Source organism: Elephantulus edwardii, unplaced genomic scaffold (assembly GCF_000299155.1).
Source record: "Elephantulus edwardii isolate Elephantulus edwardi_28Jun2011 unplaced genomic scaffold, EleEdw1.0 scaffold00195, whole genome shotgun sequence".
Lineage (NCBI taxonomy): Eukaryota > Metazoa > Chordata > Mammalia > Macroscelidea > Macroscelididae > Elephantulus > Elephantulus edwardii.
This window is the reverse complement of record NW_006399945.1, coordinates 1249936-1263183: the sequence shown is the minus strand read 5'-3', so window position 1 is coordinate 1263183 and position 13248 is coordinate 1249936. Positions and strand designations below refer to the sequence as shown.

Sequence of the window (13248 nt, the reverse complement as noted above, 5' to 3'; positions counted from 1 at the left end):
CTTGATATTCCTTGACAAGAAATAATGTCAATAAAACATAGTGGCTAAGTGCATAGGCTCTGCAGTCAAAGTATATTGTGTCCACATTCACAGCACTACCATTTACCATCCTTGGGAGAGTTGTTTAACATTTATGTGCTTCAATTCCCCTATTTTGTATAATGAAGATTTTAATAGGATCTACTTACAGAAATTGAGTTAATGTATATAAAACACAGTAGTGTAAAGCAAATAAATGTGTTTGTTGCTAATATTGTTAACAATATTTTTATTTATTTATTTTTAATGTGCGTACCGTCAAATCAGATCTGACTGGTAGAGGAGGAGATTGTCCCTCCTTCAGCAGAGCATCTGATGGATTCGAACTTCACATCTCTGGGATTGCAGTGCAGCTTCTTGCCACTAGGCCACCAGAGCTCGCCTGTTAACAATAATTTTTAAAAATAATGACCATTATTTACTATGTCTAAAACACTCGTAGAATGAAACATTTTCATTTTCTTCTTAGTAACGTTAACTTACTATTCTGACACATGGCAGTTTGTGAGACAGTAACTCTTACCAGGAAGTGATCTGTGGTTTCAAGCTGGCAGTTTTTCAGTTAGCAGCCAGTACTTAACCTACTACACTATAAGAGCACCTTTTAGTAATATTAAGTTCCATTATTTCTCAAACTTTTTTGACTAAAATTTACATTAAGTATAGTTTACATTGCAACATTTTGCTCACCTAAATCTTGCTACTGTTGTAATATACCATCAAGTTGGAATTATATACTTGGTATATAATTATTATGACTCATAATTGATGCTCCAGCAGGTTTTCAGATGCAATAAATAACATGACAGGAGACTGTCTCTCTCCTTCTCCTGAGGAGCAGCTAGTGGATTTCACTCTGGGATGGCAGCACAGCTCTACCACTGGGCCATTAGAGAGCTCACTCACCTAAATATTTGCACTTATTAACTGAATCATCATTTTATGTTGTGATATTTTTATTTTATTTTGAAAAATATAAATTGAATCCTAATAAATTGATTTTTGTTTTCTATATTCTGGAATAGTTATATTTTCAAGAATATTATAAACAAATGTATAGAAATAGTAAAGATACCCTCATTTTCTCCATCTTAAACAGCGATAGTACGGTATTGCTCATTCACTGCTATCAAACATGACTCATAGTGGGTTTCTGAGACTGTAAATCATAGGAGAAGCAAGACTTTTTGGGTTAGTGGCATGCTTCACTGTGGACTACACCAGCAAAACTCACCTATTATCAAAACTGGAGAACTCATATTAGTATATTCCACAGAGTTTATGCAGATTTTACAAGTTTTACTTGCACTGATTTGTGTGAGTTTGTATAGGTCTATGAAGCTTTAGCAGATAAGAAGTCCTTCACCACAGTCAAGCTAAAGAGCTGTTCAGCAACACACAGTTCCCGTCTGACGATGCTGTATAGTCCCATCCATGCCATGCCTCATCTGTAATCTTTGGCAACTGCTAATTTATCCTCCTTCTATATAATTTTGTTACATTATATTGATATTTATGGTCTAGCAATAGATGTACTCTATAGAGTAGCCCTGCTAACCCTCAAAGTTAAAAGAGGTCAAACCTCTTGGTTGTTCAAATCGCCCAGCAGCTCAGTGGGAGAAAGATCGCACAATTTCCTCACCTTCATATTTCAAACCACTTGTAAGTTGCTTCTGGCTCCACAGCAATGAGAAAGAGAGAGAGAAAAAACAAAATGATTACAGCCAGTAGTTTGGAGAACTCTGAAGCCATTTCTTTTTTAAATAGACCTGATATATACCTAGAAATGTGTGAAATCTATGGATTTGTAGTACCTATTCTTATTTGATCTGTCCTTATATTTCCCCACAAAACATGTATTTGATTAAAAGTGTGTGTTGAGTGCTGAGGTATTGGATCCACCAATATCTTTTTACTTAATATAAGAGTGAATGGGACCTCTCTAATGGAACTATCTCAATTTCTAGGTACTTAAGATAAATGTTTTATAATGTATTAGAAATATTTTAAACAGTTCCTACTAATCATTACTTATGTTTGCTTGCTGTCTTGGCCAAACAGGGAATTGCACCAAACACATATTCATAGACACACAGATGATAGTTCTCTCTCTCAATCTCTCTCTCTCTCTCAATCTCTCTCTCCCTCTCTCTCTCTCTCTCTCTCTCTCACACACACACACACACACACACACACACACACAGATTTCACTATCATGAGTACGACAATGTTGGTAATACAGAGAATGTAAGAAAGTTTATTAAAAAAAGGTTTATCGTATTCTTCATGTTGTTGTTGTTCAGTGCTGCACAGTCAGGTTAGACTCATTGGACCTTGTGTAAAACTTAGCAAAATGCTACTGAGCCCTGAACTGTCATTCTTAGTGTTAATAACTACTGTTTTCAGTTTTGCTTTTTAAATTTTTTTTTGTTCCTTAGTATTTTTACTCTATTGTATTTCTTCACTTTAAGATGCTATTGACTAATGATTTTATATTAATTTAATGAGAGAAGGGAAAAAGCCATTTTTAAATGCATGTATTGAGAAATTTTCATTTTAGACATTGAAACATGGAAAAAGAATGTTTTAGAATAAAGGAAGTTAATGGCATATTTCCTATTAATTCAGATACATTCTAAAGGATAGGCATGTTATCTGTATTAAAAGATTTTTTTTCTTATAAAAAGCTAGTTTTCAAGTTATTTTCTACCTTAAAAATACTGTCTTTGGCTAGCCGTTGGATTACCCTGTTGTGATTCAGTCTCTTTTACTTCATAGCCACCAGAGAAAGCTAGGTAGATGATAAACAGAATCATACTGTATATTCATTTAGTTTAATACAGACTTAAAGGGGGAGCAATTTACAGTATGTTGCAGGTGATGCTGTCTTTTGTTCAGACAGTATATGGTAGTCAGTTTATGCTCTCAAGTGTCTTAGGAGATGTGTTTATCAGTCCTCCTTCCTGTCTTATTTCTAGAGTCCTTTTTCTAGCATATTTAATGTAGGTATGCAAAGTGTTATTCAAGTATTTTAAGATACAGTGATTTTGTTGGTTTTTTTTTTTTAATTATTTTGTTTCTTATCTTTTAACCTAAAGACTTTTAAGTACATAATCTGGTACTTGAGTTAAATAATAGCCTTTTTACTGTAATGGAATTTGGAAATATATTGTGGGTTATTTTAACAGATTTTTGAGGAAATTTTTGACTGTGACTTGAGAGTTTGACCTTAATGTAAATTGAAACTTGACTTTTCTGGGGGTAATCTTACCAAACTCAAATCTTCATTAAAGAGGACATAATTTTTTCTTACTGTGCAAAAAATCCAAAAATTTTTATTTTATTGTTTAAGTTTCATTTAGTTGTTCTCCTGAGTTTTATCAGTGTGATCACAGTTGAAAATTTTACATGTTTAAAAATTAATTTATTTTATAAATTGTATATCAAATAATTTAAGCCATTACTGTATTTTTAACAGATTACATACGTGTTATTTTGGCCAACCACGTAAATTCCGTACACAGTATTTTCAAAAGAAACACTATGTATGTGTGAGTGTGTTATTTATGTGGTCACAGTAATCTTTACTTTTGTGGTTGTGATTCAAATCTCTTGTTAAATGATGTATTTTTATATTTTTATTATGAACTTGACTAGCTCAAATTTTTTGTTAAATTATATTTTGATCTTTGTTTGCCCTTTTCTCTCTTTGAATAGATAAGCAACTTAAAGAAAATTTTGAAAGGAATTCTGGATTACAATCATGAGGTAATTGGGTTTTTTTTGGTCATTTTGTATTGAAATAACACATTAAGATGGTTTAATTTTTGGTTCAAATCCACCAGATGCTCTGCCAGGGAAGGAGGGACAATCTCCTCCTGTACCAGTCAGATCTGATTTGACGGTACACTCACACAAAAATAATAAAAATTTAAAAAAAAAAAAGTTTAATTTTATCATAGTTTCAAGTTAAAGAAAAAATACACGCAAATTAAATAATCTACTTCTGTACTGTGTATTTTCTATGATGTTGGTTCAAATCACCATTTACTTGGCAGTTAGAATCTTTTTTCACAATGTAAATAGTTTGTAGAAGATTACAAACTTATTTTAGAACATAGTGTCTTCTGCCATCTGTTACCACTTTCCCCTTTCCTCTAAAGGTTGTTAATTCTCTACTTCATCATCATAATTAACTCTATTAATTGCCTCTATTTTATCCGTTGGTAATAGTCCAACACTACATGAACTCAGCTTCCTATCTGAATCTACATAGATACAATTAGACTTGCTAGGACAAACGAACAAACCAAAGCAAGGCCGTGGAATTCTCTAATTTCACGATCCAGGGTATCAGTTGGACACCTGAAAACCTACATCATTTTCCTCATGAAATCTTTTCCACTCTCTTACAATCCTACTAAATAAATCCTGTCTTTATCACTCTTGGTGGCCAGATAGGAACTCTATCACACATATCCCCATATGACTTATCTACATCTGTACTTACGTCAGGAAGCTTTGGTGGGTTAGTGGTAAAGAGTTGTGCTGCCAACCTACAAGAACACAGTTTGAATCCACCATGTGTTACATAGGAAAAGATGGGCAGTCTTCAGCTATTCATCAGTTCCAGCTCAGTAGTATACAACAACAACATACTTGTATCATTTGTCTCCTCCACCTCAGGTGCTGACCCTGCCATCTACTCAAGTAGTCAAGCCAGTACATTTAAATCATCCAGTAAAGAATTGATTTTTATACCATCAGTAAAATCTGTTAGTTAAAACTAAGGAAATACAGATTATTCTGTCTCTGTTGCCACCTACTTATACTTAACCATCATTAGCTCTTGGTTAGGTTACTGTACTGGTCTGACTGGTTACCCTGGCTCTCTCCCTGGCCCTCTGCAAACTGTTCTCCACACTGAAAACAGAATGAGGTTTTGAAAATACAAATTTGATTATGTCACTCATTTAAAAATCGTCCCTAATTTCCTAGTGGACCCTTTTTTTTTTTTTTAATTTTTTTTTTTAATTTTATTTTATTTTATTATTTTTGTGTGCGTGTACCGTCAAATCAGATCTGACTGGTACAGGAGGAGATTGTCCCTCCTTTCCCAGCAGAGCATCTGGTGGATTCGAACCGTGTGCCTCTGGGATTGTAGTTGCAGCTCCTTGCCACTAGGCCACCAGAGCTCCCCTAGTGGACCCTTTTAAACTCTTCATACACTATTATTCTCCTCTGTTGTTGTGTGCCATTAAGTCAGAACAGACCTGTAGCTGACCCTCCATGGGTTTTCAGAGTCACTTAATCACTGGGAGGAGGTTGCCCATCTTTCTCCCATGGAGCAGTTGGTGGATTCAAACCATGTGCCTTGGGGATTGCAACTCAGTTTCTTACCACTAGGCCACTAGAGCTCCCTACCTAATGTCATAGGTAGAAAAATACATCTGCCAAAATACAGATGAAGCCATAGGAATGCAGCAGAGAGAGTGGAAAGATCATGGGCTTTGGAGTCAGACAGATCTGTATTTGAGTCCAGGCTGAGTGATAGTCTAAATGTGTGATGGGGAAAGTTATTAGATTGAACTATAAGAAAGAAATCACCTTTATAGGTCTATAGTAGTCAAATACAAGAATCTGATTTGCTTCTTCTTAGTTTAGTTCTCTCAAGTATAAAACAAAGATTATTGTTGTTAAGTGCCATCAAGTCATAGATGACTCATAGCAACCCTAGGAATGAAAGATCTGAACACTTGTATAACTTTCATTGTTTCTCCAAGTTCATAGAGTTTCTGGAGGCAAGCTATTTTGGAAGTGGATGCCACTCCTGCAATCAGGGAGCTCAGTGATACAATGCACAGAAGTTCTGCAAAGTTTAAACAAAAATGTATTTACCATGTTCTTATAGCATTAATAAAAGTTCTTAAGAGTTAGTTATAGCATTAATAAAAGTTCTTAAGAGTTCTTTTTTTTTTTTAAGAGTTCTTTTAAACTTTTACTTTACATTATCTGGAGGCAGGAGTGCTATTTTTACTTATTAACTCTCTCGGAGCCCAGATATACTCTGACACACATGGGGTCTTGGTGAGTCCCAGTCTCTGGTTGTTGTTATCTACTCTCAAGTCAGAACGGACTCAAAGCTAGTCCTCTGACAGATTTTAAGAGACAGTAAACTGCATGAGAGAGAAGACTTCCTGTTTTTCTCCTGCAAAGCAATTGGTGGATTTATTTCTTTGGGTTGACAGCACAACTCCTTACCAGTAAGCCAATAAAAATGGTGCAGCTTCATCTCTCACACTTTGCACATGTTACTAGGAGGACATGATGCTTGAAAGATCATCATGCTTTAAAGGTCAATGAAAGAGAATAGGACCCTTAACAAGATGGATAGGAACAGTGACTGCAACGGTAGGCTCAAGTGTGTCACAGATGATGAGGATAGCTAAAGATAGGACAGTGTTCAGGTCTGCTCATAGGGTCACTGTGAATCAAATGCAGCTTGTTGGTACCTAACAACAACAGTCCTCCCTGAAACTACTGTCTGAAATAAAAAGCTTTCAGTGCATATAGGAAGAAGGTAAAGACTATTATATCCACAACCTTTCCAAATGGTCCATTTAAAATATATGGCTTACATGGCTGACTGGCTCAAGCATGCTTCGTGTAGATTCTTTATAGTAAGATTTGCTCAGTCTTGACCACATCTCGGAAATCCATCTTTAAACACTATCCAGAGAGAGACATAGCTGTTGTTATATGTCCTTTGGGATTGAAGTGCAGATTATTTTATGTCAGCATCATTAATATATATATATATATATTTATATAATGCTATTGATTGCTGTCGAGTTGAGCACAACTGTTATCAACCCTATGAACAAAAGGCCTGAAGCCTTTTTATAATCATCATAATTTCTCCAAGTTCATGGCGTTTCCAGAGACATGTTGTTTAGCAAGTGGATGCCCCTCCTGCTTCCCAAATATATATAGTATCCTACATATGAAGGAAGTGCAACCAGAGTGCTGCTTAGAAGCAAAGGTGGTGAGACTTCATCTCCTGTATTTTGCCAAGTTATAAGGAAGGGCAAGTCTTTGGAAAAAGTTATCATGTTGGGGAAATAGTCATTGGCGGGAAAGACCTTCAGTGAGGTAGACTGATACATGACTGCAACACTGGACTTAAATTACAGCAGAGATCATAAAGATAGCGTGTAATCAAGCAGAGTTGCTATGAGTCAGAACCAACTCTGGCACCTAACAATAACAAATAAAAGATGCATCCAGGAAAACTTCCTTTCTAGGCTGGTTCATTTGCTGAACCATGTTTGTGGACCTGGTAGAATTCTCTGGCAACGTCATAAGACCAGTCAGCACTCAGAGGGACAAGTTTTTTCTAAGGCCTCAGTGTCTGTGGCTTAAAAAGTAGAATCATGGCAGATGAGAATGCTTACCTCATTTTCATAGGAGCTGCCAATCACTTCAAAATAGATCAGTACTGCTTTTGTATACCACTGTCAGGTTTTCCAAAAGGGCAATTCTCCTTAGGCCTAACGATATTCCCCTATTCATCTTACTTCTGTTCTTCACATATGCTGAGTCTTTTCTTCCTCGGAGCCTTGATACTTATACACTTGCTGCATGGACTATCCTTCACTCAACACTTGGTCTTTGTTAGGTCATACTTATCCTTCACATTCCATTTAACTCTTCTTTCTTATGAGGCTCTTTCCCTTAGCACATGCTCACTTGGATTGGGCTTTTTGACCCCCTTCCCTTTATCATACCACCTAGCTCATTTCCTTTGGTCCTTGTCTTACCAACATTATTATTTATTGGATTGTTATTTTATTAGTGTCATGAAATAAATTGGGGCCAGACTTGTAGTTTCTGGTATATCACAGCCCACAGTGCTATCATATAGTAAGTACCCTAAAATTTCAAATCTTAGCAAATAGAAATCTGTGAGAGCTGCAACTTGACAGAACTGCCTTGTTTCCCAGTCCTTGAAGATTTGCTACTCTAACAAGGGGCAGTCTTAACCACTTTCCTGTCAATTTTCTTAGCAGAAAATACTGAATTTTTCTTTAATAAATTTTCACCTTACATAGGTTTTGGCTTTCATAGATTTTACTGTATAATTTAAAAGATAAATAAGTTTAATAAATACTTATTTCCAAGAAGAAAGATGATATTTAAGATACACTGATGTATGCATAGAGACAGTCCCAGATATTTTAAAAATATATATAATGAGAGAAAAAAAAGTTATTTTGAGGGGACCAGAAATCAGAAAACAATGCAGGTGATTCTGCCTATCATCATTTACTTAAGAGTACTAAGAAGAAAAAGAAAAAAAAAAAAGCATAGTTAATAAATCTTTGAGTTTAGAAATTCTATTGCCCCCAGCTTTTTATTTTTCTGTAATTTGAGTGAAAGAAGTCATTTATTCTCATCTTGTTTTATGACATTTATTACCTTATTGTATCCTCCTTCACCCATCTTTAGAAGGTATCTTTTACCTATTTATTACTTTTTACTCTCCTCCTTTGCCTTCCTAATCCTGCTCTCCATATGAGAATGATTATATCCGTGTATACTTTTCTTTAGCTTTTTATAATAGTGTTTTTATATAATAATTGTCCTTCTGTGACTGATTTATTTCACTTAGGATAATGTCCTCTAGATAAATCCATGTTATGCAGTGTTTCACATATTCTTTGTTTGATAGTTACTCCTTTGTGTAAATGTACCATAATGTCTTTCTTCATCCGTCTAGAGGGAAAGTTGAATTGTTTCCAACTCCTTGTTAGAACATGGATATGTATATATCTGTTTGTGTCAAAACTCTTTCTTAGAATATATACCTAGTAATAGGGTTGTGGAATCAAATGGTATTTCTATTTTTAACTTTTTAAAGAAGCCTTCCATAGTGGCTACACCATTTAAAATCCCACCAGCAGAGCTGAGAGTTCTTGTCTCACCTTGTCATCTTTTATTTTTAAGGTCTTACTGAACTTTGCAGTTGTTCCTGGATTGAGATAATACTTCATTGTTGTTTTGATTAGAGATCTAATAACTGATGAAATACCTTGACTTCTTTTGTCATCCTTATTCATTGTCCAAATTTCAGCTGCATAGCAAGTAACTGAAAAGATTTTTATTTGGATCAGGTACACTTTAGTCTTCAAACTGACATAATTTTTCTTCAGGATCTTGAGGTCCGTATCAACAGACTTTCTCAGTGCAGTACATCTTTTGATGTCCTGTCTGCTGGTGCCAAAGTGTTGATTATGGATCCAAGCAAGATAAAATCATTGTCAGTTTCTGACTCTTGTGCATCTGCCGTGATACTGCCTATTGACCTGGTGGTTAGGGTTTTTATTTTATTTTTTCAAATTAAATTTTATTAATTTTAATGAATATTTACAGAGATTTTGGGTTTTCATTCATTCATTGTTGCATTATTTTCTCTACCCTCCTCCCCAGTTTGTTCTTCTATTCCCCCCTCCCCCGCCTTGAAAGTCTGTTTTAATTGTCCATTTGCCACAGTGCTTGTCAAAGACATTTCTGATTCATCTCCTTTGTCAATGTGTCCTTGGCCATTCCCTATCACTCCTCCCTGAGAGAGACTTCACCCTGATTCATAAGGAAAAGGGAATGGTGTATTCTCTTAGCTATTTCCTGCTGAAAAGGAATGCTGTGGGTTTCAGGGTGAAGATCTTCTCTCACTACTCTAAAGCGCCCCTTTGGCAATAGGAAACACATAGACTGTTATGGAGATTGATTTTGGAATTTAGATGCACTTTTATCAGTTGACATGTTCATATCCTTGAAGATGTATAATGGAAGTGTTGCAGCCTAGAAGACACAAATTTAACTAGCAAATTAAAAGTACATGAGTCAAAAATTAAAAAGCCTTAATATTCCAAGTAGAGGCTCTAATAGTGCCACAAATCAAGTTAGAGGGAAGGTAGTTCTTACAATAAAAGGCCTATTGACTAGCACATTGTCTATTATAGTATAAAGGTTAGGAACCACAAGATGTAGAGGCTCAACTATGTTATTTATTGTTCTTAAGTCCTGGACCAAATTCCATCTACAATTGGGTTGTTTTACAACTTGGAAGTCTGCATGCAAGGCAGAGGTGAAGTAAGGAACTGCTTATGAGGTTTTGCGTCGATTCCAACAAATAAGAAATAGTGAGAAGAGTTGGAACCTCAGAAGGCTTTTAGGATCAAATAGTAGGCTCTTATATCCAGGAGAAAATGAATGTACTTACCAGTAATGTTAATGCTCACCCACAGCTCTTCTGGGAGGTTCTAAATCGCTGAAGCATCCTCCTTTGTTTCCAGCTGAGAGCTGGGGCCTGTCAGTCCTGTCAGCCATGAGGACCTGATGTGGGCCACCCTTGGCCAAATGTCCTTCAGATCCACACTTAAAGCAAGTGAGTGGGAGCTTCCTCTCTACTCCCTTGCCTATCTGTGGCTCTCGTCTGTGACACTGTCTACTGAAGTGGCCCAGCTTTCCACAGTGGAAGCAATTCTGACCTCCTTTATTACCTTTGGGTGGCACTGTTTATGCGTAAGACTTCCTTTTCCTGACACAGGCCCTAAACTGGCAGCAATAGCTGCCCCAGTAATTTTGGCCATTCTCTGGTCTTTTCTTTTCCCTCTAGATCCCAGTTGTTAAAAGAGGGAAAAATTTAAACAAAATGTATAACAAATAATTTTGAACATTACCATCTTTTAAGCTTAAGGCTAGAAATATTAACAATATCATCATTTCCAATCCAGAGATACACGTTCCAATGGAGTTCCTATTTTCCATTAATGGTTTTGGTAAGAGGAATGTCGTAAATGTGGGTACATTTCCACTATTCCTCCTCCACGCCATGATATAGTGTTATTAGCATGAACTGTTATAAATACATTGCTATCCTTACTCTAACTTACTTTTTTTAAATTTAAATTTATTATTAATTTCAGTAAAAATTTACAGAGGCTTTGGATTTCCATTCATTTTTGCACAGGGTTTTTATTTTCTTGATGTTAAAAATGTAGCCTTTGAGTTGTAGTGTTAGAGAAGAGTGCTAAATATCCTTTCGACTGCCAAAAGGACTAAAATATATGTCTTGGAAAAGGCTCCTTGTAGGCAAAGATATGTTGATCTTGTTCCCTGCAACTTTGCTGAATCATTCAATTTGATCTAATACTTTTCTTGCTGAGTCTTTAGGAATTTCTATATATAGGATCCTATCATCTGCAACTAGAGATAATTTTACTTCCTCTTTGCCAGTTTGGATGCCTTTTATTACTTTGCCTCATTCTTCTGGCCAAGAATTGGAGTAGTAAATAAGAGTGGTGATAACTTGAGCATACACAACCATTTAGTGAGTCTAAACTGTGATTTGTCACCAGTTTCATCATTATTCTCTCACATAACTAAATGTTCTTCTCCTTTGTATTGTTGTTGTGCACTGCAGTGTTGGAACCAACCCATAGCTGACCTTCTCTCAGGTTTTCAGAGGCAGTTAATGGTACGGGAAGAAATTACCCAGCCTTCTCCCCGGAGCCGTTGGTGGTCTTGAACCAGATGCCTTCTGAATTGCAACTTCTTGTCATTAGGCCACCAGAGCTCCCAATATTTCCCCCATTTTTTGGTGAAAAATATGTATCATTTGGTAATTTAAAATATCAACAACAAAAAAAAAATATATATAGTATAAATAAACCAGTTTATCTTCCAACCCCAACTTCTTGGCTACCTTTCTAGAAGTATTTACCATTATTAGTTTTATGTATATCCTTCTAGAAATTGTCTTGTACATGGAGGAAAATTAAAATTTCGTTTGAGTTTGTAGTGTGTTTCTCTTTATTTGATTCAATCCTTTTGCATTTTATTCAGCATAAAAATCTACGTCTTTAACATACCTCAGAATGACCTTGATGACCTGTTCCAGAACTCCAGCTCATATCATATCTCCTGCCTCCGCTTAATTCCAGTCATGCTGACCTTTTGCTGTTGTGGGGTTCAACTGTGGGGCTATCAGCCATAGCTTTGTCTATTCTTAAGCCATTATTTGGGGCCAATTTTCCCTTCAGGGGATTCTTTTGTTTGCTTCCTGATAAGGTATCTTGTTGCCACTATGTTGGGAGGCTAGAGAGTAAAGGTTGCTGCGAAAGATCTTACTATTGAGAGTGTGAACTGATATTTATTCCTAGCTATGTCTGGGTCTTTCTAGATTAGAACCACTTTGGTTTTAATTCTTCAAATAGTAAATGAGTCTTATCTTGAGAGAAGGAAAAATTGACAGTATATTGTTGTAATTTAAGGTTGTAATAATTTGGGTATGGGAGATAAACATAGAAATTGATAGTAAGATTGATTTAACATCTCTGTCCTTTAGTATGATACCAGATACCACTACAGAGTATTCTTTCTGGTCGTTTAAATTTACTTTTAATAGGCTGTTTATCTCCATTCAGATTTTAGGACAGCAAATTAATGACTTTACTCTTCCTGACGTGAACCTTATTGGGGAGCATTCCGATGCCGCAGAACTTGGAAGGATGCTTCAGCTCATTTTAGGCTGTGCTGTGAACTGTGAACAGAAGCAAGGTAATTTCTTTAAAATTAATGCACACATTTGAAATAATGGAGGGGAGTAATATATGTTGTATGTTATATATAAATCAGCAGGACAGACAGTAATACCTTTTTTACGTCCACTCTCAAAAAATGCAATTTTCTGCAAGTTTGCTAGTATTTATTTTTTGAAGCTCAGCTTTTGGAAGACAATAAATTTCATTGTGATGTGTCTCAGCAGACCATGTATTCTTTGAGTAGATTATTTTTAATACGTTTTTGACCATGCTGAATATAATAAGAACCACCCCTTAGTTTAGGGGAAAAGTTAACAGAGGTGTACAGTTTAATAGTTACTCAGATCTGAACTTAATAACACACATGTATAGTAGATAATAGGGAGATATCCTGGACGTAGTAGTATATTATTATATACAGAAACTTTTACAAATTTGTGTTTATTGGGAGAAAAGAGGAGTACCTAGTCACTAAAAGGAGAATACTAGTCCATAAAAATGGATTTGGACTTGGATCCTCCTAAAATTGGTAGCCTTTGAGTTGTAGTTCTGAAGAATAGTACTGTGCATACCATCTTGAACATGGACTCCCAAGAGAACAAAA

At 35.7% G+C, this 13248-nt stretch overlaps 1 protein-coding gene across 1 annotated transcript in view; it reads left to right on the top strand.

Moving 5' to 3' along the window:
* HOOK3 (hook microtubule-tethering protein 3) overlaps window positions 1-13248 on the top strand; it is a 121739-nt gene that overhangs the window by 32545 nt on the left and 75946 nt on the right. Inside the window, exons 4-5 of the mRNA XM_006896977.1 lie at window positions 3757-3807; window positions 12528-12660. Of these exons, the coding sequence (XP_006897039.1) occupies window positions 3757-3807; window positions 12528-12660 (184 nt within the window). The remainder of the gene's footprint in view (window positions 1-3756; window positions 3808-12527; window positions 12661-13248) is intronic.